The sequence below is a fragment of the Canis aureus genome, chromosome 11 (genome assembly GCF_053574225.1).
Source record: "Canis aureus isolate CA01 chromosome 11, VMU_Caureus_v.1.0, whole genome shotgun sequence".
Taxonomy (NCBI): domain Eukaryota; kingdom Metazoa; phylum Chordata; class Mammalia; order Carnivora; family Canidae; genus Canis; species Canis aureus.
Window position 1 is genome coordinate 11,104,352 of NC_135621.1, and position 27,240 is coordinate 11,131,591.

Sequence of the window (27,240 nt, forward strand, 5' to 3'; positions counted from 1 at the left end):
TCCCCTGACAGAAGATTAGTTTGTCCTGCCTAAGTAAAGCATGGTTGAGAAAAAGGGATCACGCAGATATAAATTATTCATGGTTAAAGACAGCTCAGTCATTAAGATATTTACACTAAGGCTGAAGCCCTTGCACGCTGTGTTGATTTATGGGCTACATAATTACATAAGATACGCTGATGACTGTTTGCATGGGAAACACTCTGGATTTTTTATTTTGTTAATCAGTTTTCCCACTCTGAGCCCTGCATTTCAATCAGAGCACAAGGCTTGATTAGAACCTCCCGGGGTGGCAGAAAGACTGCGTGGTATTATTAGCTTTGCCTGCCTTACATTCATTCTGATAAAAAGTACCTTTGGGGTGCTTTTCAATTTACCCATTAGTTAAAAGTATTTTTATTAGTGATAGCCTATTCCAATAATGCTACGAATAATTTCAATCTCTTTCAGATGAGCTAAACTCGTATAAAAATTTTTTTTTTCGCTTTCAAAAATACTGCCAATTTATTTTTGCTTTATTGAAATACACTGCTTGGGAAATAGTCCCAATACAACAGGGCGTACCTTTCATGTTCAAATGAACTTTATCTTAAATCCTAAGTTTTTCCTAGGGAGTTAAAGGAGACGATTTGCATAGTTAACTCTATTGTAAGAAGAGTCCAAAGTAAGTGAAACTCAATAATATGTCCCATGCTAACTTGAGTTTGGCTCAAGCATGGTTGATGACTGACTTCTGTTCTCTGCAGCAGCTTGCCCTGGTAATTGTATTACCTTCAGAATGTCTTGGCCTAAAGCCAAGATTTTTGCCCTGGAAAAAAAAAAAAAAAAAGAATATCTTGGCCTCCCTCCCTGCATTTTACATGACTGACATTTTTTTGTACCCTGCTTATTGGCTTCTAGTGTTTTTAAAACTATTCATTGAAGTATAACAAACATCCAGAAAAATCCATAAATCATTAATTAGCTACTTGATAAATTTTCATACACGGAACACACCTGTGTACCTATACCCAGATCCAGAAATAGAACAGTACCAGCATCAAAGAATCCACCCGGCGTACATTCCTTTAAATCACTCCCTTGTCCCACAGGTAACCACTACCTCGATCCCGTCAGCACAGGTTGGTATTGCTTATTTTTGTACTTTTTAAAAACAGACTCAGTTTTTACTCTTCTGATTCTGGCTTTTTCTGCTCAATGTTAGGTTAGCGAGATTCATACTTATTGTTGGGAGTAATTTCAGGCCATTCATGGTCATTGCCAAATAATATTCCATTAGGTGGATATGCCATAGTTTAATCCATTCTACCATTTAGGTATTTTCCGGTTCGGGGCTGTTACAAATATTGCTGCCATGAACATCCTATGTCTCCTGGTGAACACAGGAATGGATTCTGTGGGAGTCGTAACTAGGAGTGAATTGCTGGGCTGTAGGGTAGGAATACGTCAACTCAAGCAGACACTGTCAAAGAGTTTTCCAGAGCATTGTAGTAGTTTATCTCCTAACCAGCAGGGAATGAAAGTTCCAGTTGTTTCCCATGCTTGTCACCTCTTGTCCTGGTCAGTCTTTGCCGCTGTAGCCATTAGGTAGGTATGGGAGTGGTATCACGTTGTGATTTCCATTTGCATTTGTTAAGCAATCTTTCCTGGCTTATTGGTCACTTGGAGAACTTTTTTTTTTTTTTTTTATAAAGTGTCTGCTCAAGTCTTTCCTCCCAACTTTCCATTAAGCTGTCTGGCCTATTGACTTGTGGGAATTCAAAAATAACATCTTCTGATATGAATGCTTTATTGAATACATAGTCTGCAAATATATTTTTCCCCTCTATGGCTTACCATTTTAGACTTTTAATGGTGTCTTTTAATGAAGAGATGTTCATTATTCTTTTTTTTTTCTTTTATGGTACTTTCTGTGCTTTCTATAGGAAACCTCTGCTTACTATCAAGTTGTGATGATGTTATCCCATACTTTTTCTTCGGGCTTTATTATTTAATTTTCACATTTAGATAGGTAAGCCATCTGAACTGATTTCTATATATGGCCTGCGGCAGGGCCATGATATAGTTTTTTGCACTTGGATACATCTGCCCCATCGTCATTATTTGAAAAAACAAAACAAAACAAAAACCCTTTCTTTCCTCACTGCACTGCAATGTCACCTGTGTCAAAAACTAGATGACTATATATGTATAGCTCTGTTTCTGGACACTCTTTTCTGTCACATGGGTCAATTTGTCCTTCTTATGCCAGTACCACATTGTCTTAATTATTTAGCGCTTTTTAAAAAAAATTGTATTTATTTATTTGAGGGAGAGCAAGAGAGAGCATGGAAGGGGAGGGGCAGAGGGAGAGGGAGAAGCAGGCTCCCTGCTGAGCAAGAAGCCCCATGTGGGGCTCGACCCCAGGACTCTGCGATCACGATCTCAGCCGAAGGCAGAGGCTTAACAGTCTGAGTCACCCCCAGGCGCCCCTACTCTAGCTTTTTAATAGATCTTGAAATACAGTAGTGTAAGTATTCTGATTTTGTTTTTCTTCTTCTAGATAGCCCTGGCTTTTCTTGGCCCTTTGTAGAGTGATGTTTCACCATGGATTTAGTTCAGGGGAAACTAGAACCCAGTAACTAAATAAATGAAGGCATTTAGGCCCCCAGCTGACGGAATAATAATAATTGAAATAATCATGTTAGGATTTACATGGAGGTTTCATTATTAAATTTTATAGACTGACATGGTACAGATATTTAAACTTGTTTTATAGGATACTAACAAGAGTCTTCCAACTTCAATCTCAAGCTCTAATCTTATCCTATTTATATAGATAATAGTTTTTAAACTTTTAAAACAGAGGACAAGTAAAATAAGATCACAAGATTTCTTAAAGAAATTTATGAGCTCAGGGATGCCTGGGTGGCTTAGTGGTTGAGTGTCTGCCTTCAGCTCATGTGGTGACCCCGGGGTCCTGGGATCAAGTGCTCCATCGGGCTCCCCGCAGGGAACCTGCTTCTCCCTCTGCCTGTGTCTCTGCCTCTCTCTGGGTCTCTCATGAATAAATAAAGTCTTAAAAAAAAAGAAATTTATGAGCTCAGGCATAGTGAGTCAGGGCACACTTTGTAGACAATGCCATGTCTTTTACTGCATAAGCTCCAGAAGCTTCCATTTCCACTGTCAGTACTAATGTGATGACTTTTTAAAAATAAGCATAATTCTATCTACCAGGAGCAAGCTTTTGGGAAACTCACAAAATTTGTGTCCTATTTGCTTTAAAAAACGTACACAGTCAAATGAACCTGGCATTTAAGTGACCAACGCCAAAAGGAAAGTAGAAATATTTGCCACAAAGTGAAAAATTCTTTGCCCTGAATGTTAAAAAGATTTGGCATTTACACAGGGCTACGGTGTAATCATCATATTCCTTATCATCACTCTCCAAAAGTCTGATTCCTCCTCAGTCTAAAAATAGTCAGTGTCAGGTTTTCTGAGCTGTATAAGTGATCCACACAAAAAATGGGATGAATCTCCATCAGATTCTGCTGAGGCAGAGAAACTACTAAGTAGGAATAAGTGTCTGCCAGCCTGAAAAAGAATTCCTACTACTCAGGATTCTTAACCTCCTAAGACTAAGAGTTAGAGTCGGTCAAGAAGAGGAAAGGGCTCAATAGCAAGATATGTATTCTCTCTGGCCTCCTGTGCTAGATTTGGCCTTATGTATACAGTTAAGAAAAGGTATCCTAATTCCCTAGGAACCAGATCTGAAATAAGACAAATGAATACCAACCACACAGACATCCTAAAAGCCAACTTACTTGTATGTTGCCAAAATGTGCTTAGAAAAATTTAAAGCATCTATGTATTTGACTCACCTTGAGTGTTTATAGGAGGTAAAGACAGCACTTAAAGAAAGCAACACTGGGCAAATGTATAGACCCAAAGACATGGCTAGATAAAAAACAAGGAAAAATAAAGTGACCATCATGTATTAAAACCATAATGCGGGGGGCACCTGGGTGGCTCAGCAGTTGAGCATCTGACTTCAGCCCAGGGTGTGATCCTGGGGTCCCGGGATGGAGTCCAGCCTCAGGCTCCCTGTGTGGAGCCTGCTTCCCCCTCTGCCTGTGTCTCTGCTTCTCTATCCATCTGTGTCTCTCATGAATAAATAAATAAAAACTTAAAAAAAGAAGAAAACATAATGCCTTGCCAATGAGGAAGCAAAGGAAGTCTCACCAGGATATCAACAGTGCAAAGGTGCTAAAAGCACCCCCTGCCCCCTTCAGCTTGGGACAATGGTGACCACTGAATAGGAATAATAAGCACAGAGTCTAGTGTTTTGAATCTGGTGGGTCCTCGATAAATACTGACTTCTTAATCATAAATAAGTAAAATTTCTAATTAGAAAAGTTTGACATAGCTGGAAAAGATAGAAAATAATTTGGATGTCAGATCTAAAAAAAGTTTAGACAGGTTATAATGATGGGTAAATACTCAGAAATTATTTGCTAGCCTAAGTGATGATATGCCTTCCATCTTCACTGTGAGCTATAGTTTACAAAGTGCTTTCATATATATCATCATGTTCTCTTTGTCACAACAACCCTCTGGGATGGGATGGTCATTTTAAATGCTCTCCAGGTAATTCTATTGTGCATTAAGGGTGGAGGACTCCTACTTGAGGCTGAGGGCTTGGTTGGCAGGAAGCAGTCTGCTATTAGAAGTGTTCAAATAGAGCTTGGTAAGGAAGGTCCTGAAGGGATTCCAGCGTTGGATAGTGGTCCAAGCAGATGATGCTGAGATTCATTGTGGTGTGTTAACTTTAGAGAATACCATCTCCTGGGAGCCTTATATGTCTTCAGAAGCATGTTTTGAACCTCATCTTTTCACTTATACAGTTAGATAGGTCTTCTATAGGCATCTGTTTCTTGGCCAGAGAGGGTGTTTGAAGGTGACAAATGGCCTTTTATGCTACCATAAGAGAAACTGGAACGACTCCTGAAATATTTTGAAAGATGAAAGTAGAGAACTTCTGTAAACCAGTGCACACAGCAGAAAGAATAGCCAAGAAGTTCTGCAGTGAACTTGAGAATCTGTGGAGTCCAAGCACATTTTGTGCATGACTGTCGAATTAAGGAGGCGAGAGCCTTTGCGAAAGGTCAAGAGCTAACAAACTGTTCAATTTGAAGTCCTTCATTGTGGAACCCTGACTCAGATGATGGTGCCATGATATCACTCATGATGTCTTTATTATGTTAGGAAGTAAGCCGAGACCCTACCTTGCGAGTATACTTGTCTTCCTTTTCCTGAACTATCTATTCCTCTGTCTTTGGAGATAGCTAGAACCTAACACCTCTGGTTGGCTATGGAGATTCGGGCTGTAGATGCAGTGCTGGGGAATCTGTGAAGATGTTTCTGGGTAGGCACGAGATTTTAAGAGGCCAAAGACAAAATAGGTGAAAGGATTTCTGGATTCCTAGGCCTCACTCTCTTAGTCTGAGTAGCTTTACAATAATTTGTATCAATAAAAATGCTTGAGTGATTAAACAGTAGTAGATAATTAATTCACTGTCTACTTTCTTCCTCTTACTCAGAACTGTTAGGTGCTTAATATTAAATATTTGATGTTCTGGGATTTTTTTTTCTTGCTCAATAATGCACTTAAGCCTAAAAGATTACATTTTACTATTTTTTTTGAAGGATTTTATTTATTTCTTTTAGAAAGAGAGAGAGTGTGTGTGCATGAGCATGAAGAGGAGCTGAGGGAGAGGCAGAGAGTCACAAAGAGACTCCACGCTGAGTACAGAGCCTGACATGGAGCTCGATTCAGGACCCTGTGATCATGACCTGAACCGAAACCAAGAGTCACAGGCTTAACTGATGGAGCCACCCAGGTGCCCCTCAAATGATTATATTTTAAATAATCAGATTTCATTTTTATTTTTAAATATTCCCTGGAGGTCTTTTATTTTTGAAAGAATGTTAACTGAGTCTTACATTTCAATTTCAGGATTTTTGGTTTAGAATATATAAAGATGTATTTCATTACTTTTTCTGCTGCTTTCAAAGCTTTTGTCCACACTTAAAATATTTACTATTTCATACATTGGTTATAATGACTGTCAGTCTTCTGTGGGCACACGATCAGATTTGTGAGGTCAGTCTGAATCCTAGGTTTAACACAATATTATCTGTGTGAATTTGGGCAGTAAGTGTAATCTCTTCAAGACAATCACTTCATTTATGAAAAATAAGGATAATGATTCGTATGTCACAAGATTGCTATGACAATTAGAATTGATAAAATAGGTAAAGTACTTTGCACAGTGCTTGGCAGAAATGAACCCTACACAAATCATTAGTTCTCTCCTTTGCTACTTCCTGGGATAAACCTAGGATATGCCGATGTCACCTATGCTGCTTAATTAACTTCCTAATTAATATGAAGAATTACTTTTTTTACTTAGCTCCAGAAAGATAAAAAATTCTTATAACAGTGAATTAAATTATTACTTATATGTTTATTTTTCAAGTGAGTTTAAATAAGTGTTTAAGTGTTTTTCGAATGTACGATGCAGTGATGTTGTCATTAAGAGAAAATTCTAACAGAATAGAAAGGAGAAGCAGGATGACAGAGCTGGACAGTATTCTATTATATCATCAGTTCGATTTCCATGTGTCTTTCCACTTACTTAGCTTTAAATACTGTAAATGATTCAGTATTCCTCTCTCTCTGCAATTTCAGATTACACTGCTATGGATTTGGTTTTATAATCTATAACTAATGAGTCCATATCTCAGACAAGATACTCAAGAAACACCTACATGGGAACCTCTGAACTGTACAGTTTTGAAAATTAAATTAATTTTCATTTTTTTTTCACAGATGGGATATTTAGTATATCTGCCAAATGAGATCTTCAGCTGGAATGACCACACTAAAATCTACCTCTGGGTCCCAAATGCCCTCCTGAATATGAGAATTCCGAGGGTAAGACTGCCAAACTTCTACTACAATTCTGTTTGGATAGGAGGGCTCAAATGAGGCAGATTCTGCAAGGTAAATGTCCCACTTGGCACAAACCTATCCTTTAAGGGACTCAACCAGATGCATTCAAGTAAGGAAATCATTCATCTCTTGAGAAGTAAGAGGCCCTAGAGCATCCCAAAGCATGTCTCCACAGTGTGAGACATCTCAGATGGAGTCTGTAGCAAAATTGCAAAGAGGTCTTAAGAAGCAGGCAACCAACGCCAGGAACTCAAGTGCATAAGGCAAGAAGGCCGGTGAGATTTTCCAAGTGTGCTGCTGAAATATTGCTGGAGTACCCGACCTTGTTCTTGTAAATTAATGATAACCATCCCTCCCTCCTCTCTGAGAGAGAGAATGTATGTAGCTTAATAGTATTTATTTTTAAAGCCTCTCGAAAGCCACAAACTTAAACATAATGCCAGGATCAAAGTCTCCAATGAGCCCAACATGTCACGTCTCAAAAACTTGTTTGTTCAAATATGTGATACTTATCTGGAATCACATCTAGGAGTGTCTAAGAGAATCTTCCTCTTACCAGTGTCTGCAAGGCTCAGGTCTCTGTGAAAGGTATGGAATATGACAGAGGTTGGACAGGGAGCACAACAGATTTACATTTCCAATTAATAACAATAGGATCTTCAAATGATCTCAACTGCAGACTCAGCTTTCAACCAGCCAAGACTCAATAGCAGGTCAACTTGCAGAAGCTATGGATTTAGGAACTTCCATCATAAAGACTCACATTTGCTACTTTGTTAAAACAAGGATCTTCTACAAGAGGAGGGCTGGACACAGGGTGAGTGATACAGGCCACTTTGTACTCTAATCCCAGCACTTCCCAATCTTCGAAGAACTGTAGAGAATCATTTGTTGCTTGTACCCTAGTGCACCTAATTAGGGGGGAGACTGATACATTCCCTAAAAGTCTCTATCTGCAGACTAATGTTTACGGTTTGACTCTAGAGCTGTGGTGTTCCAGAATCACTGAAATAGCTAATGAAAATTTGGGCAGGATATCCACTGCAGGCAGGGGCCAGAGAGTCACCAGAAATCCTTCCAAGGAGCTCTCTGGGATTCAGGCACCTTGATGCATTTGTCTATTACCTGGAGGAAATGCTTCTGGAAGGGAAGGGAAAGGAAGGAGAGGGAGGGTGGTGGCCAGGGAAGGGGAGAGTAGAGAGGAGGGGGAGGAGAAAAAGAAAGATGTAAGGGAAAGGAGAGGAGAGGGAAAGAAAGAGAAGAATGAGTAAGGATATCAGAATAGGAACATGAGGTGGTTACTTAAGACTTTATTGCACCTTTTTTTTTTTTTCACCTTTTACTATATTACCTTCGGAGTTTTTCTGAGATGAGTAAATATTTATTCCCAATTTAGTGAAGTAAAGTAGATGCACCGTCCTTAAGCTGTTTGTATTTCATTCATTCATCACGCAGATACTGTGCATACAGTGGTGAAAAATATATGGTGTCCCCATCCCCACCCTTTTGGTGCCTAGAGAGTGGTGGAGGAGACCTCGGATGAGCTCACCAACCAATTAGCATTTTAGTGGTGATAATTACTGTGAAGGAAAAGTAAGGTTTCTCTGGGGCAAGTAAAATAGGGAGACCTAACTGAAACAGGGAAGGTGCAGGGGAAGTTTTCTCAGAGAAGTAGGACAGGGAAGCTGAGACATTAAAAGTCATGTTCAAAATAGCTGCGTGAAGAGTGTGTTCATGTGCAATGGCTGGAGAATCATGGCTGAGGCAGGGGGAACAGAACTGGCAAAGTCCCTGAGGATGGGAGCCTGGGATGGGGGTGGGGCTTTAAGAAAAAGGAGGCCTGGGACTCCAGGAGAAGAGAGCTTCTGGGAAACCATGGAGGATAGAGGTGGGGACAGCTCTGGGTCTGAACATGCAGGGATTCATAGGCCAGAGTCTACCTTTATTGGAAGTGCAGTGGGGCCACACTGAGTTAAGGGGGGCCTGGTGTGGTGAGTGCATGGAAAGGTGGCTGTGGCTTCTGCAGGAGCACAGATTTGCCCGGGAGTGGGAGCGGGTGAAGAGGAGACAGGCCAGCCAGGAGGTGACTGGGAGAGAAAGGATAAGGTGCAGAGGACCCACTGCATCTGTGAGTGAGAGGCAAGGACAAGTGTGCCGAGAGCCAAAGTGGACCGAGCTGGGAAACTGCAGGAGAAGCACAGGCTGGGTGTGAACAGGGGGAGGGAAAATGAAGCCTGGCCCAGGGGCCTGGCTGGGGACCAGATGGAGGTACCACCACCTGTGATGGGGAAGATGGGAGAACGGGCCAAGGGGAGGATTCAAGTTCAGTTCTCAACAGTTAGCTCCAGGGATTATCCTATAAATGTGCCATTAAGACTGTTCTGGTGGTTAAATCGCTTTAAGCAAAGCTTCTGGAATCAGACATAACAGTTTGAATTCTGGCTCTGTTATACTCTCTGTAGGCAAATTATTTTATTATCTCTGTTTCCTGCAATGGGGATACATACGCCCTTACCTCTGAAGGTGAGACTGCAGTGAGATAATGTTTATAAAATGCTTTGAACAGAACAGGTACTTGGTAAATGGTAGTTACTATCACTATAATTTGCTAATAGTGGCATATCATGGTAGAGAAAAAGCTGAAATTTGACTTTGACACTTATAATAACTGTGTCATCCAGGCAAATCATGTACGTTAGATTTCTCATTTTTCAAACAGCCAAAATCCTTTCTTTCCTTCAACACAAGGTATATAAAAAAACAGTAATAATAGCTCTAACATCCTTGATTTAGCCTTGAACCTCTAACTGGAATGAAAGGTTCTTTCTGTGTACCACAAGGAAGAGAAAATTAGGAATATTTAGTCTGTGGCTGCGGGAGCTCTGTGAAAAACAGCACTGGGGCTGGGGGTACCTGGGGGGCTCAGTGGGTTAAGCGTCTGCCTTCAGCTCAGGTCATGATCCTGGGGTCCTGGGATGGAGCCCTGCTCAGTGGGGAGCCGGCTTCTCCATCTTCCTCCACCCCCACCCGTTTGTGATCTCTCTCTCTTTCTCTCTGTCATATAAATAAATAAACCTTAAAAAAACCCCAAAACCCAGCACCATGAAGAGAACTGTACCTTAGGGCAAAGACTTTATTTAAAGTTGGTCTCCTGAGAGGGAACTAAGAGTTGCCCAACATACACAAACATTAACTACAAAGCTCTTACCTAATATTCTAGAAATGTAAATATTTCTTCAGCATTAAACATTAAATATGTGATGATCATGAAGCATATGCTTTGATTTGTTCACTTAAAGTGCAAATGAATTTACCAGCTTATGAACCGACCTACTGTTGTAGAAGTCCTGTAGATTCTGGTAATCAGAAAGCCTCAGACTCGCATGGTCAACGTCATCCTTTCAGGCTTTCTCAAACAACAAGAGGAAGTATGGTGTAATAGAGGTAAGAGAAGGATAAACTAGGATAGTGATGGTGAAGTGCCCTGTAGGCTAAACGTGTTCTAAGCACATGAGAAGGTATTTTGAATATTATTACATTTAGGGGAAAGGTAGACTTAACATGAATTACTCCCTATTTATTTGTTCATCCATTTGTTCAGTCAACCAAGAGACAAATAGTATCTTCCAGGTATAGGGCACAGCAGAGGATACAATATGGGTATGAAATAGTCCCTGCCCTCAAGGAGTTTATAATCTCCTAGAGGAGAGAGAGTCATCCACATAAACGACAGTACTAAGCTCAGTGGGATAAAGACTATAAAGAGATGTATGGGGCGCCTGGGTGGCTCGGCCCGTTAAGCATCTGCCTTCGGCTTAGGTCATGATCTCAGTGTCCTGGGATAGAGCCATCCTTGGGCTCCCTGCTCTAAGGGAGCCTGCTACTCCCTCTCCCTCTGCTGCTCCCTCTGCTTGTGCTCTCTCACTCTCTCTCTCAAATAAATATGTAACATCTTTAAAATAAAAAAAGAGGTGTATAAAAAAAGACATCATAGAAGTTAGAATGACAGAGAGGTTGCTCCCAGCTGGACTCGCTAGATTTAGCTTCAAGAAATAGAAGTTGAAAGGCTGAAATAGAGTGGGAGAGCTCACAGAACAACAAAAATAGTAACAATAATAAAAGCAGATTTTTTATTTCTATGTGGGCAAGGAATATGCCAAATGCTTTAAATGTATTAACAACACTAATCACCATGGTAATCATAGGATGGCACTATGGCTGTGATGAAACCCCATTTTACAGATGGGGAAACTGAGGCTTAGAAAGGTGACACACCTAGTAAGTTGCACTGCCAGCAATCAAACCTGAGTCCTTTTAATCACTACACGGTACAGGTGGGATGAAAGCCATGAGGAAACACATAACAATGGTAAAACATCGTTCACAAATGATTAAATGTCCAGTGGGGCTGAATGAAGCATGGGATTTTCCGAAGATACAACAAAAAATGAAGCTAGAAAGGTAGGTCAGGAAAAGTTTGGGTACAGCCTGAGTCTCAGAATAAAGAGTTTGAACTTTACTTTATAGCTAATGAGTGGGGAGATGTCCACCATGAGGATGGTGGTAGTTGTCCCAATAGATGATAACATTGTGAGAGAGTATGTTCAGAGACAGGAAACGTATAGAGGTTGAGGGAAAACTTTAGGATTGGCTCTTTGCATTATACTTGCTTTAAAATAAAATAATTCTGTAGGAGGTGTGGTCTGTTCAGTCATTCTGAATTACTTACTTCATTACTATTACTACTGTTACTTCATTCAGAAGTCATGAATTACTCCATTAGATGCTCTAGTGATTTCGAGCAGGATTACTGCTGGGTGGTGGTGCCCTCATAGATATCAGGTGAAAACCTGCTGGCTTTTCTGTTTCCTATTTTACTACCAACACAACGCCTTCAGGTGATGAGAACTAGAATCTACAGAAAGAAGAGACTGGGTATTGGTGTGTCCTAAAGGAAATTTGTATGAAAAGTTTGATCTCAATCTGCTTCTGAGAATTCACAGTGGAAAATTCTTCATTCATCTTTATTTATTTATTTATTTTTTATTTTTTATTTTTTTTATTTTTTATTGGTGTTCAATTTACTAACATACAGAATAACACCCAGTGCCCGTCACCCATTCACTCCCACCCCCCGCCCTCCTCCCCTTCTACCACCCCTAGTTCGTTTCCCAGAGTTAGCAGTCTTTACGTTCTGTCTCCCTTTCTGATATTTCCCACACATTTCTTCCCCCTTCCCTTCTTTTCCCTTTCACTATTATTTATATTCCCCAAATGAATGAGAACATATAATGTTTGTCATTCATCTTTAAAGGAAACCAGAGGGTCCTTATAAAATGCTCTGATCTCCGGACTTCATGAAGACAGATTTGGGGCAGTTTCGCTCACTATGATTGTGGATCATATAGAAGATCCAGGGGGCAGGGTACTAGAGTGGGTGCTAACATATTAAGCAAATGCACCCTGATGAGTGATAATGACAGTGGCATCCGGTAGCCAAATTCAGTATCATAGCCTAAGAGACAAGTAGAAATGTAGCTTACCCCCTTCATATTTATGACGGTTGGGAGTCAACCGGATACTTTAACACCTATTAGTATACCACAAATAATGCTAAAAAATAATGATTTTACTATATATCAGGCCCTGAAGTGGATGATGTTGAACAAAGATAACTAAAATATGGAGAAAAAAGGTAGAAGAGTTTCATGTCTCACAGGGAGTTTGTGATCATCGTTTCTTTGGAAGCTATAGCCTACAGTTATACACAGTGGTTAATGGAAGGTATAAAGATATGAAAAGACACATAGAAAAAGAATTTTTCCCCAGTAAAAGATTGTTTGGTGCTCATCTGACAGCAAGGAATTATAAAACTAGTATCCAATCACAGAGAAAAGTAACCTTGATTGGTACTTGGGTAGAACTCTAAAAAAATGGCCAAGAACTGACCTTATGATTGACCAAAGTACTTATCTACTACCCTGCTTCATAGGAAGTGCAATTCTCGTCTACCTAATACACATACGTGACCTTAGAGAAACTTAGCATGCAAAGAGATCTCCTGACAGAATTCAGTTTTTCATTTTTCTAAAATATACTAAAATTAACAGGCTAATTTTCCCCTTAGGGGACATGCTTAATTTTAGAAGCATAATATTCAATTTGAAATTGAGGGAATTTTAACCCATTTTCCGTTAATTTGTTAATGTCTCAGAATGCCAAGATCAAGATTCTTGCAGATAATGGCTTCAGAGCAGCAACTTGGCCTTATGCCTATTACAGAAATGCTGGGAAGAAATCTCAAGGAAATTGTAATTGTCAATGAGATTGCTGGGTTTGTTTTGATTAGCAAGGGAAAAGACCAACTTTCCTTTTTAGATAGCGTTTTAGTTGTAACCATTTTAGTTCAATTTGAACTACAGCTAAATGTTACCTTAAACTATTTTAGAGTATTTTACTTTGGTGTTACATTATTGAGAAAAGAATGGTACAACTTCTTAAATCTTTTGTGAGAAGTTACTAAATTCAAAGACACAGACTTTTACAGCTGGAAGAAACTTTGAGATGATGTGGTCTAGTCTCCTCATGTCACAAGTGAGGAACAGTGTCCAAAAGACTTAAATGACCCTTCTGATTCTATCACAAGGGATATCCCCTAAAATAAAGTAAAAGGGACTCTTAATCAAAAGGTGGATATTAAATTGCGAGCCTATATTACTCCTTCTTTGATACCACTACCCATCTCCTTAGTACCTAATATAACACTAAACACCTAGAAGGAACGGGTTCGTGATTGATGTTCTACTGTATTTTATATTCTTACATTAGTGTTACTGAATCATTCAAAAATGTTAATGAGTACCTCTTGCACTAAAATCTGTCTATCCACATTACTTTAGAGACCCAGAAACTAAAAAGTAACTTACTTAGGATGAGCTTTCAAAGGACATATCTTCTGCCGAACCCAAGAAAAGAATCAGGATGTAATAAGCATGAGGAAGCAGGCCCAGTAGTGAGCAGAATGGAGAACCAACAGTGGCTCATATGAGAGGGACTGAGAGTAGGCCATGCTGAGTTAGGTTGAGCAGCTCAGCTCTCATCTCTACTACTCTGCCAAACATGTGGGATGATAAAATAGTTGTAGTTTTAAGCCACTAGTTTGTGATATTTTGCTCTCTAGCACTAGTTAATACTAATATTTTCAACACAGCAATGGCTAATACTAATATAGTGCTAAAATCCAATGATAAGATCTACGTGAATGTGGTAGGATGAACTAGATGGAATTTGACATCATCTTCTAGGCTTCTGTATGTCTAAATCTTAGGGCATTTCCAAAAAAAAAAAAAAAAAAAAACAAACAAAAAAAAACAAAAACAAAAACCAAGCAGTTTATTGGAATGCTACGGCTTAAATCTACCAATTTTGGCATTTATTTTCCATGTAGCATTTAGGGTTAATTTATAACGTACGTAACTAAAATAGGGTTTGTACATATAATGTACAAAGGATTCACATAAATTTATAATCCTAGAGTTGCCTAATAGAAAAAAATAAGTGAATCAAAAGACTTGAACAAGCACATCAAAAAGGAGGACATCCAGATGGCCAATAATGAAAGGTGCCCAACATCCTTATTCACCTGGAAATAGACGTTAAAGCCACAAAGAGGTATCATCACACACCCTCAGAATGGTTAAAATGGAAAGGGTTGACAATGCCAATTGCTGGTGAAGGTGTGAGGGAAGCAAAATGATTAGTGGAAATGAAAATTAGTACAACCACTCTGAAACACTGTTTAGCACTATCTGCTAAAGTTGGGCATAAATGTAATTTATGGCCTAGTATTTCCACTCCCAGGCATAACATTACAGAAGTGCACACACACATATATATATATGTTCACCAAAAGACATATGGCAGAATGTTCACAGTGGCATTATTTATAAAAGTCTAAACTGGAAAAAACCCAAATGATCAAGGAGAAGGGCTAAATTGTGATCTAGGGCTATAATGGAATACTATAATGACAATAAAAAAGAATTAATTACTATTACAGGTAACAGGAGGAGTGCATCTCACAAACATACTCTTGGACAAGAAAAGCCCAATATCAAAGAAATATACTATATGATTCCATTTATATGCAGTTCACAAATCAAGAAAAGAAATTTGTGGTTTAGGAAGATAGGGTTTGTACTGAGGAGAGAGATGGAGCAGTGACTGGGTGGAGAATACATGAGTGAAAATTCAACAAGGTGGACAAATACAGTTTCAGCACTTTCCTGTTTGCATCTTGTACTATAATAAAAAAGTAAAGTTAAAAGCACATCTATGATAATCTAGTAATATAAAATAAAAAACATCCATTTTCTCATTTAAGGTAACTCTCCTCATCCACTTCTTTTGTGCCCATAAACATATGATAAGTGGCTCTGAGTCTGAATACATATGGGAGAACTAGATGAATGGGAATGAGAGGATTTTGCAAAAATTCATTTTTTAGATAAAAAAATTATAAGGAAATCTACCTTTTATCTTGGAAAAATAACATTCCAAATAAACGGCTGTTGCCATTTGAAAATTAGATTTTTTTATATAGAAATCTCTCTGGTCTTCCATTTGTGAAATTTTCTATGAAGTGGAGGTTATGCTGGTGACCCACAAAGAAAGCACATGTGTCATAAATACTTCTGGGAGCCCTTGAAAAATTACATTTCTAGTACATTGATATCATCTGGAAGAAACTGATTAGAATGTACAAATAGTGGCCAATTTACTCTTGGTACCTGTGACTCAGAAGTCAATGGTAGAGTGTTATATCTTAATCTTGGTATTCTGAAAAAATGACATGCAAAGCATAGCCATGATCCAGTTGTGTCAACACCAATAAACCTATACTTTTGATTGCAAAGGAGTTAGTAATTTTTTCCCAAAGACTCATAACATTCAAATCGATCCCTAATAAAACAGTACTTGAAGACTACCAAGGATTGAATATAAATAAGGACTATCCATACATCTGGGCAAACATAGAATACAGTTGAGCATTTCCAAGGAAAGGATAACATTTTTTCCCCAGCATTCTTGGTTTTGCAAGCTGGCTTAGTCCAGGTTAATAAAAGGAAAGGCTTGAAGCTGAGCAGAGAAATAGTTAAAAGGAGAGTCAGAGGCTTACAGGAACACAGGAAAGGTAGATTAAGAGGTTTTGTGATTTAGGGGATCCCTGGGTGGCGCAGCGGTTTGGCGCCTGCCTTTGGCCCAGGGCGCGATCCCGGAGACCCGGGATCGAGTCCCACATCGGGCTCCCGGTGCATGGAGCCTGCTTCTCCCTCTGCCTGTGTCTCTGCCTCTCTCTCAATCTCTCTGTGACTATCATAAATAAAAAAAAAAAAAAAAAAAAGAGGTTTTGTGATTTAAAAATTCATGTCATTCTGCAATGTAAGGTGATCTCATGAAGTAACTTCATTTTAAACCTACCACATAAACACTGATGTTTTGCTATATTTTGTACACATCATTAGATGCTTAGCCACAAGAATAGCTAATCCATAGGTGACTGCATTATTCAATCCACAACAATCATTAAGAGCATCCTATGTATGTCTGGAGACTCCACGTGGAATGCAATAGAAAGAAGCAAAGGAGATGATTCAGTTAGTGTCCCCAAGGAGTCTATGAAACCTAGAGGCACAATAGAAAAACTCACAGATAACCAAGACAAAATGTAAATCCCTCACAAGTTACCAAGAAAGTGCTAGTGGGGTTCAAAAGGGATATAAAATGAGAGAAACTGAGTGAAGTAAATAATAGGATCAGGGAAGGAGGTGGATTGGACTTGGATATATATATATACACACACACATATATATACGTATATATATATAATATATAGTATATATATTATAATATATATAATATTTTTGAAAGGTCTATGTATGGGAATAGTAAATATTAGGCACAACAGTGGAAAAATTCACAGTATTTGAGAAAACATTTTAGTATCTTTCCATCTTTATGATCAACTATGATAATTTGTTCGTTACACTTGACATCTACTAAAATGATAATGATTACTCTTCTTAGAAAGAAATCTTATTTAAATTATACTACAGTGAGCTTTGTTTAATACAGCCAACAAGAAATCCATACTAACTGATGGCTCTCCACAGCTCTTCCCATGGAAGAAAAAGGAAAATTATGAAATAAATAATTATTAGAGGATCTTATAATTTTTAAAAATCCTGAATAAGTTATATCAGTACAGATTTGGCATAATTTTTGAAACCTCTTGACTGTAACACTGATCTAAAGATTGATGTTCAGAACAATGTCCTTGAGATACCTGTGTGCTCCTCTCCCAAAGACTCAAGTATCTTTAATTTTAAATACATTATCAGAAACATATTTTTGAAATATTTTCAGCAAAGTTTTAAGTAAAATAAGTGTTTTGATGAATTTTAGAAAATAAAATGATCTACAACACATTATTTCTTAAATATTCTTTCTATTAATGACTCAGTATTGTCACAGAATAAAGCTTCAGCTGCTTCTTAATCCCAGGTATTAATGGGAGGCCTGAGGTTCATTTTAGGCAAGTTGAGCATGGAGATAGTCAACTTTAATTTCCCAGTATTCAATACAGTTTAGTTTAGTTACGGTAAGCACTTTATATACATTCATTCAATCCATCAAACCTTTGTAGAAGTGGCATTATCATCCCTACTTTAGAGAAAGGAAGGTTGCAACTTGGAGAGGCTCAATAACTTGTCCAAGGTCAACAGAGAGCCAAGATTCCACCAACTTTGTTTGACTTCAAAGACACTACATTTAATGAAGTCATTGTTTTCAGATGTTCATGCTCTCCATGTATTTTATGTTACATGATTTTCAACAGCAGAGCTCTCAGACCCAGTTGTTTGGTCATACATTTCAACAATAATAAAGTGGGGGTGCTTTTTCCTATAAACATTTTAAATAGTGCATATTTACTGGCCACATATTCTGTGCCAAACACTGCATATGTATTAATTCTTTTGCTTCTCGCAGCAACTTGTGAGTGTGGTAGTATAATTACTACCATTTTGCAAAGGAAAAATCTGTGCTCTGTGACTCAACACTCTGCCTTGATTCTCCATCTCCATTGCTGGATGCACCTTCCCTACTTATATTACAGATTCCTCTTCACCTTCCTAACCTGTGACTTGCCACTTTTGGAGAACCCCAGAGCTCAGTCCTCTCTCCTCTGTCTCACTCCACTACAGTGCCTCATGTGCGCACACACATGCACATGCACTTAGAAATTATGTACTTTCAATTGTATGTAAATACATAAAATCAATATTTATATCTGATTATAGATACACACTCTTCTAAGATACAGCGCATCATACATTTAATGGTATATAAATAAAAGTACTAAAAGTGGGGATCCCTGGGTGGCGCAGCGGTTTGGCGCCTGCTTTGGCCCGGGGCGCGATCCTCGAGACCCGGGATCGAATCCCACGTCGGGTTCCCTGCATGGAGCCTGCTTCTTCCTCTGCCTGTGTCTCTGCCTCTCTGTCTCTCTCTGTGTGACTATCATGAATAAATAAATAAAATCTTTAAAAAAAAAAGTACTAAAAGTAAAACCATTGCAACAAGTATGTCCCATGGGCAAATGAAAAGGTGCTCCACATGGCTATTTATTGAGGCAACGTACACTAAACTTAAAGTGGGATATCACTATACTTACATCAAAAGAGTTAGCATGAAACAGACTGAGAAAACCAAGTGCTGGTGAGGATATGAAACAAGGGAAACTCTCATGTTAGAGGGAATATAACTCATGTTAGTGGGAATATATTATTTAACATTAAAATATGTCCTCAAAAGGTCATCTATTACTTTCATCAAGTCAACACCATTTGCTTTGGGGAAGCGCCGTATTCTGTTGGGGCTGTTCATCATACATTCCTGCCTCCCCTACCAAAAGAGCAAAGAGTATATTATATCGCTGGACATAGTGATTAGTGTAATGGTCAGCATTTGCTTCAAGCTAAGTTACTAGGAATCTTTTAGGGGTGATCCAGTCTCATTTCTTTCTCTGGCATCATAACCTTTCAAGATAATATAGACTTGTGGCTGCTGGGGCCATCTTATCATAAGATAAGGAAAGCCTTTTCTAAGCAAGGAGAGATAGGATGCCTATGATATTACTGAACTTGTAAGCCAGGAGACACCTTGAACTCCTGACTTTTGGAGGTTAATAAATTCCCTCCTGACCTTTGGTTACATTGGGTTTCTGCTATTTGTAGTTGATGGTGTCCTCATATACTGTTGAGCTATTGCTCCTCATTTTCTTAATTTAAGATCCTAAGTTTTCTATTGCAATTTTTGCATCTATTTAGCTTTACCTAAGAGTGATAGGAAGGTATCTGAATGGAGGCCCATAAACTTTGAGCTTTATACATGCTTTCAAAAATTTATTTCCTTTGTATTTCTAAATATCTCCTAGTTTCCTTTAGAAATGAATGTCTTTGTTTTAATGAGCTGTATAGGGTAAATATCATTATTTTTATTTGATAGAAGGAAAAGATAATACAAAGAAATGGAATCATTGAGTATAACATCAAGGGAGATTGATAAAAGGTACAAAATAGGAATCAATATAATCTAATGCCTATCTCAACACATTTTCCATTAGAATTTGATGAATATATTATGTATAAAAAGAATTGATAATCTTTAGACTAGTACTTGACCTAGATTCTTAGGAGATATAGAATATGATTAATTCTTACATTCAACAAAGAAAATAGCAATGTCTTTGGTACCAAAGTTCTGGTTGACTAAATAATTTCCCATTAAAATGCCTTTTTTGAGGCAGGCACTTGATGGAATGAGCACTGAGTGTTATACTTTATGTTGGCAAATTGAATTTAAATTTAAAAAATCCTTTTTTGCTCTGATCTTGTTAAAAATTTGATAAAGTTAATTTTGGGGGTTTATCAAATATTAATTCTACAAATGTTAGAATTTTTTCACAAAAAACAGAGTGGTAAACTATTTTTTAATGGGAATTTGACTTACAAAGAGTTTGAAATGTTAATCGGGCTCTTAGAGTAAATAGGCTGTGTTGTGCAAGAACTCACTTTATTCCTTTTGAGGAAGAAAAGCTCCAAAAGTTGCAAAAGAAAAAGTATTACAAAAAAGGATTTCTTTTGTTATAAAAATTCAGTTAATATTTGATGAATAATTCTAATTGAAAGTATCCTATATTCTAAGGCACTATTTTTCCTTTCCTTTCTTCAAATTGTCATTCTTAATTATTTGACTTTATGGATACCATTATCCTATCTTAACCCAAATTAGAAGAACAGGAATGGAAAAAAGCAAGAAAGACAAACAGAAAGAAGAGAATGACTATAGGAGATATTGGAAAAACATCCAAGTAAGACAATTAAATAGAGAAGTATTGACAAGTGAGAAATTGAAAGCCGCAGATGTTGAGGTTAATATATTTAATGATTTAATGTATGATTAAAAAAATTAAAAATCAGCAGATATGTGATTCTTTGTTAAATAGGGTATTAGGTAACTGTTTAGGAAAAATAATATTTAAACTCTAAGAAAAGTGCTAAATCAAAACAAGAAGGAAAAAAACCCTTCAATATATCAAAAAGGAAATAAACTACTGACAAAGTTTTTAAAAAAACTGATAGGGATGAATGTCCTTAATATATAGTTTATACAAACCAATAAAAAAACTAAGAGCAACAGAAAAATGAATAAAAGATATAAGTATACAATAAAAAATAAAATTGGCTACTGTCCGCATGAAAAAAATTCACTTGCACTATAAATTTTTTAACAACAAATTAAAATATAAATGCAATCTTCACTTAACAAACCAGAAAGATAAAAAATGATAATATCCAAAGTTGACAAGCTCTGGTGGGATAGGTACTCTTAAAACATTGCTGGTAGCAATATAAAATAGTATACCCTTTCTGGAGGACAAGTTAGAATGATGTGCCAAATGTTTAATTAAGAACTACATACAGTCAAAGATTTGGGTAAAAGGATATTCATTCCAGTTATTTGTAATAGCAGTTTATTGGGAAATGGTTATCCAAACACAGCATCTATTTTTGAGCAGAGCACAAAGTAGGAATTTCATCAAATTTTCCCCAGGTGGCTAACTAACTGACCAAGCATCACGTACTGACTAGGTCAACCTTTCCCCACTTATATAAGACTACACCTCTCTTTCCACATCCACAGTAGTTTGTTTATAGGTATTTGATTCTCTTCCATTGATCTCTTTATTATCCCATGGCTAACATTACATAGACTTAGTGGCATGATTTTAGAAAGAGTCTTGACATTGGGTAGAACAAGTTTTTCTTGTTTTCCTATCGTTTTGAAAACATTTTGGGCTGTTTTTCCCCTCCCACCTTTCTTACTCCACATACTTTTTACAAATAGCTTATTAAGTTCCCCCCAAAGGTCCTTTTAAGATTTTGAGTAGAATTGAATTTGTGGATGCATTTGAGAGAAATGATATTTCTTCGATATTAAGACTTCCCATTCAATAATGTGACATAGACCTTCACTAAAGTATTTTTAGTGTATATGCCTATATCTATATCTATATCTATATAGCTATATATGTGTAATGGGCACAGATATAGCTATACACAACTTTTGTAATATTGACTCCTTTTTATTGCTATTATAAATGGTATCTTAAAATTTTAGCTTTCTGTTTTTGGCTGGTATAAAGAAGTGCAACTGATTGTTGTATACTGATCTTATATCTAGCAACTTAGAGGCTTTTTAATGTGTTTCCTTCCTGATGTGTTTCCTTCCACTTTTCCCTATATTAGGGGGATATTTGAGACCTCTGAGGTGTGGAAACTGTCAAACATCATTCAGGATGTGTGATTTGGGGTGAAGGCAGACAGATGGGTCACCCGGTCCCCTCCTGACTCTGGCAATAATGAAACATGGAGGAATTTCCTCTGAAGTGGTGTTCGTTCCATAGGAGAGCCCTTGTCTCTTTGAGGTAAAGTGCTCAGGGCTTCTAGACTAGTGTTGTCTTCCTTTTGGGAGCTGGTTCCTTTTAAGTCTTCAGGTGTTAGCCCACATGTCTCTTTCTCACTAATTACCCTATATTGGCATCTGCTAACTCTCACCTGTACCTGCCTTTATTCCCTATCACAGAATCCAGTTCATGCCCTTTATAGTAGGTAATGATCACACTTCATGAGTGTTTAATCAGTTCTATCTGTCCTCTCCATCTACTGCAAGCTTCATAAGGGCAGGGACCAAGTCTGTTTTGATTATAGTACTCTTGGGTTTTTGATACCTGCCACTTAGCTCAATAAAGATTTGTGGACTGAATGATTGATTAAATATGTTAAATATCTGCTTCAATTTTTAATAATACACTGCATCATCATTTAAAATAGATTTTACTGTATAATTTTAACTCACAACTACCTCTAAAAATAGGCATTGTTAGTCCCAATTTGACAACTGAGGTGACCATGGCAGAGGGAAATAAGTAACATGGTCCAGAATAACAGAAGTCAGTGGAGTGAAAACAGAGCCCCAATCACCGAACTCCAAATCTAATTCAAAACTATACAGCAGGGGATCCCTGGGTGGCGCAGCGGTTTAGCGTCTGCCTTTGGCCCAGGGCGTGATCCTGGAGACCCAGGATCGAATCCCACATCGGGCTCCCAGTGCATGGAGCCTGCTTCTCCCTCTGCCTGTGTCTCTGCCTCTCTCTCTCTCTCTGTGACTATCATAAATAAATAAAAAAAATTAAAAAAAAAACTATACAGCAAAAAAGAAAGAAAAAGCAAAGAAGGAAGGAGAGAATGCAAGAGAAAGGTACATGAGGGAGGAAAGTTCATTTATTTCTGAATTTTCCATGTCAAGAGCATATCATATCATTTATTCTGTTAAGAACTCCTTAAATCTCATACTTTAAATATTTTAAGAAACCTCATAGCTAAAAAAAAAAAAAAAAAAAAAAAGAAACCTCATAGCTCATTAAAACATTTCAGGCCCGTAGACATATTAACACTTGCAAGCAACACTGTTCTACATGAATCATACAGTTTGCAGTTTTGAATAAGCCTCTTTTTCTCTGCTATGTCTCACCGGTATAAAACTCTCTGGTAAAATCCAGTCAGATAATCATGTCTGATCATTGTAAGAAGTACTTCTAACATGATTTAGTTTCAATTTCAAGTTCCAATTCATTATCTCATAATTCTTCTGCCTTAGTCAACATTACACAAAACTTTGGCTCTCTCTTAACATCTAAGAGCCAGATGAGAATATCTTCCAAGCTTTGCCATAGTTGTGAGGGTAGAAATAGAATTAATTTCTATTGGAATCATTTTTGAAAGAAGGAATATTACACTACATTTTCCTAGATATGACTCCTAAGGCAAGGGAAACAAAAGCAAAAATAAGCTATTGGGACTACATAAAAATAAAAAACTTTAGCACAGCAAAGGAAATGATCAACAAAACAAAAAGGCTTCCTACTAGATGGGAGAAGATTTGTAAATGATGTATCTCATGAAGGGTTAATATTCAAAAGGTATAAAGAACTTATTTAATTCAACACTGAAAAACCACATAGTCCAATTAAAAATGGGCAGAACTGAACATTTTTCCACAGAAGACATTTAGATGAAAAACAGATACATGAACAGATGCTCAACATCACTAATCACCAGGGAAATACAAATCAAAACCACAATGAGATATCACCTCACATCTGTCAGAATGGCTAAAATAAAAAAGACAAGAAATAACCAGTGTTGGTGAGGATGTGTAAAAAAAGGAACCCTTATGCACTGAGGGTGGGAATATAAATTGGTGCTTCAATATAGAAGTTCTTCAAAAAATTAAAATAAAAAAAATAAAATTAAATTTAAAAAAATTTTAAAAATGTTAAAAAATAAAAATAAATAAAAAATAAAAAATAAAATTAAAATTAGAAATACTGTATGGTCCAGTAATTTCACTGTTGAATATTTACCCACAGAAAATGAAAATACTAATTTGAAAAGATATATGCACTTTTATGTTTATTGCAGCATTATTTACAGTAGCTAAGATATGGAAGCAATCTAAGTGTCCACTGATAGATGAATAGATAAGGACAGTGTGTTTCACATATACATAAACATATATAAAATATATAAAATTTTATATATATAAATATATTTTATATATATAAAAATATTTATATTTATATATATATAATACAGCCATAAAAAAGGATGAGATCGTGCCATTTGAGACAACATGGATGGACCTGGGGGTATAATGCTAAGTGAAATAAGTCACGCTGAGAAAGACAAATACCATATGATTTCACTCTAAAAAATCTAAAGAATCTAAAGAAATCGAACAATGAATAAACAGACAAAAAGCACAATCAGGCCCATAAATACAGAGAACAAACTGATGATGCCAGAAGGAAAAAGGGTGGGAGGATGGGCAAAATGGGTGAAGGAGGGTGGGAGATACAGGTTTCCAGTTATGGAATGAATAAGTCACAGGAATGAAAGGCACAGCAAAAGGAATATAGTCAAAGGTATTATAACAGTGCTGCAGGGTGACAGATGGTAGGTGCACTTGTGGCGAGCATAGCGTTACATATAAGCTTGTCCAATCACCATGTTGTACAACCGAAACTAATGTAACATGTATCAACTATATTTTTTAAAAAAGGACACTGCACTCAACAGTATTTTTATTTTAATCAATGATTCTCATTGATTTTAGTCAATGTTTCTACATGTCCCCTTTTCTTTCTTTGTTCCTAAACCTAATGATAAAATGATTGGTAATTTCCATTGATTCTGATTAGCAAGCTTCCTACTGTGAAGTTACAAGAAGGAAAGAAATCTCCTATTTTCCTCCGTCTCTGTGTAGTAAAAGACAAAGTACCAGCCCTTAAGTCAATAACACTATTTTTTGTGATTTGGAGGGGAAAACACTTTGCTGCCAAAGGGTAATCCTCATAGAAGAACTGAGAGCTAGGTGAAACACTCTGACAGATGAGGACCTTATTATAGAAGCTATTGACACAAGAACTCTAAATCGCTGAAAAGTACCACTCACCTCTCCCTGAACCCAACAGAGTAATGATATAGTATTGATGAAACTGTGTCTGCTGCCAGAGGACATAACAGTCCATTCTTAATCCAAAGTGGTTTATCAGGGATGGACAATGACATGACCTAGGGCTTAGAAAGCACCATCTCAGGTCTCTGACATACCCATCACTGAGACATCATATTCTATCAGCAGTGTTGCTTCTTGTCCACATTGTTTAAGAATACTCATGGCTTCAGCATGTGTGGTCCCGAGAAGCCGAATTCCATCCACACTAAGCAACCTGTCGCCAGGTTTGATGGTGCCCTCTCTGAAGGGAGAAAAAAGAAACAGTCTTCATTAGTGTAACATAACGGGGTTTCACATTAACAGTCACTAAGCCAAAGTGGTTCTTTCACACTTTCTACCATCCATCCTATATGTATTTCCTTTTAAGCATCAAGGGTGATAGTAAGAGATGCAAGAGGTAACACTGAAAAGAAAATTGCTGCAATATGAAAGTCAGTAATAAGGAAATAACTGCATATTAGTCAATTACAAAGTTACCCCCGGTTAACTCTTGGGGTGCAAAAGTACTAAATGCGTGTTTTCCCTTTTTGGGTTCTCACCTAAATATCTAAAATTCATTTATTAGAGCCCAGGAAATAGCATTCACCTATTTTTCCAAAGCCAGGTGAGCAGAAAAGCCTGCTGATTGCATTCAATTTATTATCAGTGAACCCAAATGCTATAGGGAGCACTGGTGAAAAATTTCCCTAGTCTATAAATTTCCCTATTGATTTATCAGGCCATTTTGGCAATCATTAAATTGATTCAGTCTCATATTCCCTGGAAGAGACAGGGAAATACTATTCCTTCTGCTGAACCACAGATACTCAAGGCAGTAGAAGAAGATGCCTCAGGACATTAGGGACGCCACTAAAACATAGCCAGGGAGCCTCCCAGATCATAACCTTCCTGCTTCAGGGAGGGTCATGGATATGAGAAAGTCAAATGGGGGGATTACAAGTTTAGGATTTGAAAGGATAAACATCTCTGAAATATCTTTCACCTTGACAACTCTCTAGGAATTTTGACTCAATAGATCCCACTTCATCCTAAATTAATTTGTTTGTATGTTGCTCACAAACCAGTAGCTTGCTTCTGACATTTTTGTTAACCTCAACCTAAAAGTTAACAAGGAACAGAAATATTCTCATTTACTTCTGGAAGAAAAAAATCACAGGAGAAGCACGAGAAAGGAAAAAGTCAAGATGTTTATGAAAATTTTGACTCCGTCTTATCCTCTGCAAAGGCAAACGTACTAGAACATAGGTGAGAAAACAGTATCTTCATATTCTCTTATTTTCTATTAAACACAAACTTTTTAGAAAAGTAAGTAACAGCATGAGTTTTGAAGGAAAATAAACCTGAATTCCTATCCTAGTTCTTCCATGTATTAGCTAACTGGCAAGTCACTTAAACATACTGTACCTCAGTTTTGTCACCTGTGAGTGTGGATAAAAAATACTTCATTTAGTAGGCAGTCGAGAGGATAAAATAAAATGTCTGCCAAGCACTTAGCATGTTTTCTGACACCTGGTTAAGTGCTCAGTAAATAATATGTATTATTACTATTTCTATTGCATAAGCGAAGATTTAAAAATTGTATCCTTGGGACGCCTGGGTGGCTCAGCGGTTGAGCGTCTGCCTTTGGCTCAGGGCATGATCCTGGAGTCCCAGGATCAAGTCCCACGTCAGGCTCCCTGCATGGAGCCTGCTTCTCCTTCTGCCTGTGTCTCTGGCTCTCTCTCTATCTCTCATGAATAAATAAATAAAATCTTTAAAAAAATAAAAAAAAATAAAAATTGTATCCTTGTTTGAAACACTGTGAAGACTCAGGGGTAATCAGAGCATTTTTCTCCTAGACTTCAATACTGAAAGCCGGGAGTTGTGGTCTCCTGCCTTGATGGAGTCAACTTTTGCTGTGGGAAATTAATACAAAGAGAAGTGTCTCCTGAGACAGCTAAGTTGTGTGTTTACTTTGGAGTCCCTCTCCCCAACCATGTTTATGATGTGAAAGCTGAAGGAGCTGCCCCTTCGGACACTCAAATTAGTAAGGAAGAGAGGGTTCT

At 37.5% G+C, this 27,240-nt stretch overlaps 1 protein-coding gene across 22 annotated transcripts in view; it reads right to left on the reverse strand.

Moving 5' to 3' along the window:
* Positions 1-27,240, reverse strand: part of GRIP1 (glutamate receptor interacting protein 1) — a 664,081-nt gene that overhangs the window by 103,370 nt on the left and 533,471 nt on the right. For all 22 annotated transcript variants that reach the window (XM_077913731.1, XM_077913735.1, XM_077913732.1 and 19 more), the window contains one exon: positions 25,291-25,436. In XM_077913731.1, coding sequence (XP_077769857.1) covers positions 25,291-25,436 — 146 coding nt within the window. The remainder of the gene's footprint in view (positions 1-25,290; positions 25,437-27,240) is intronic.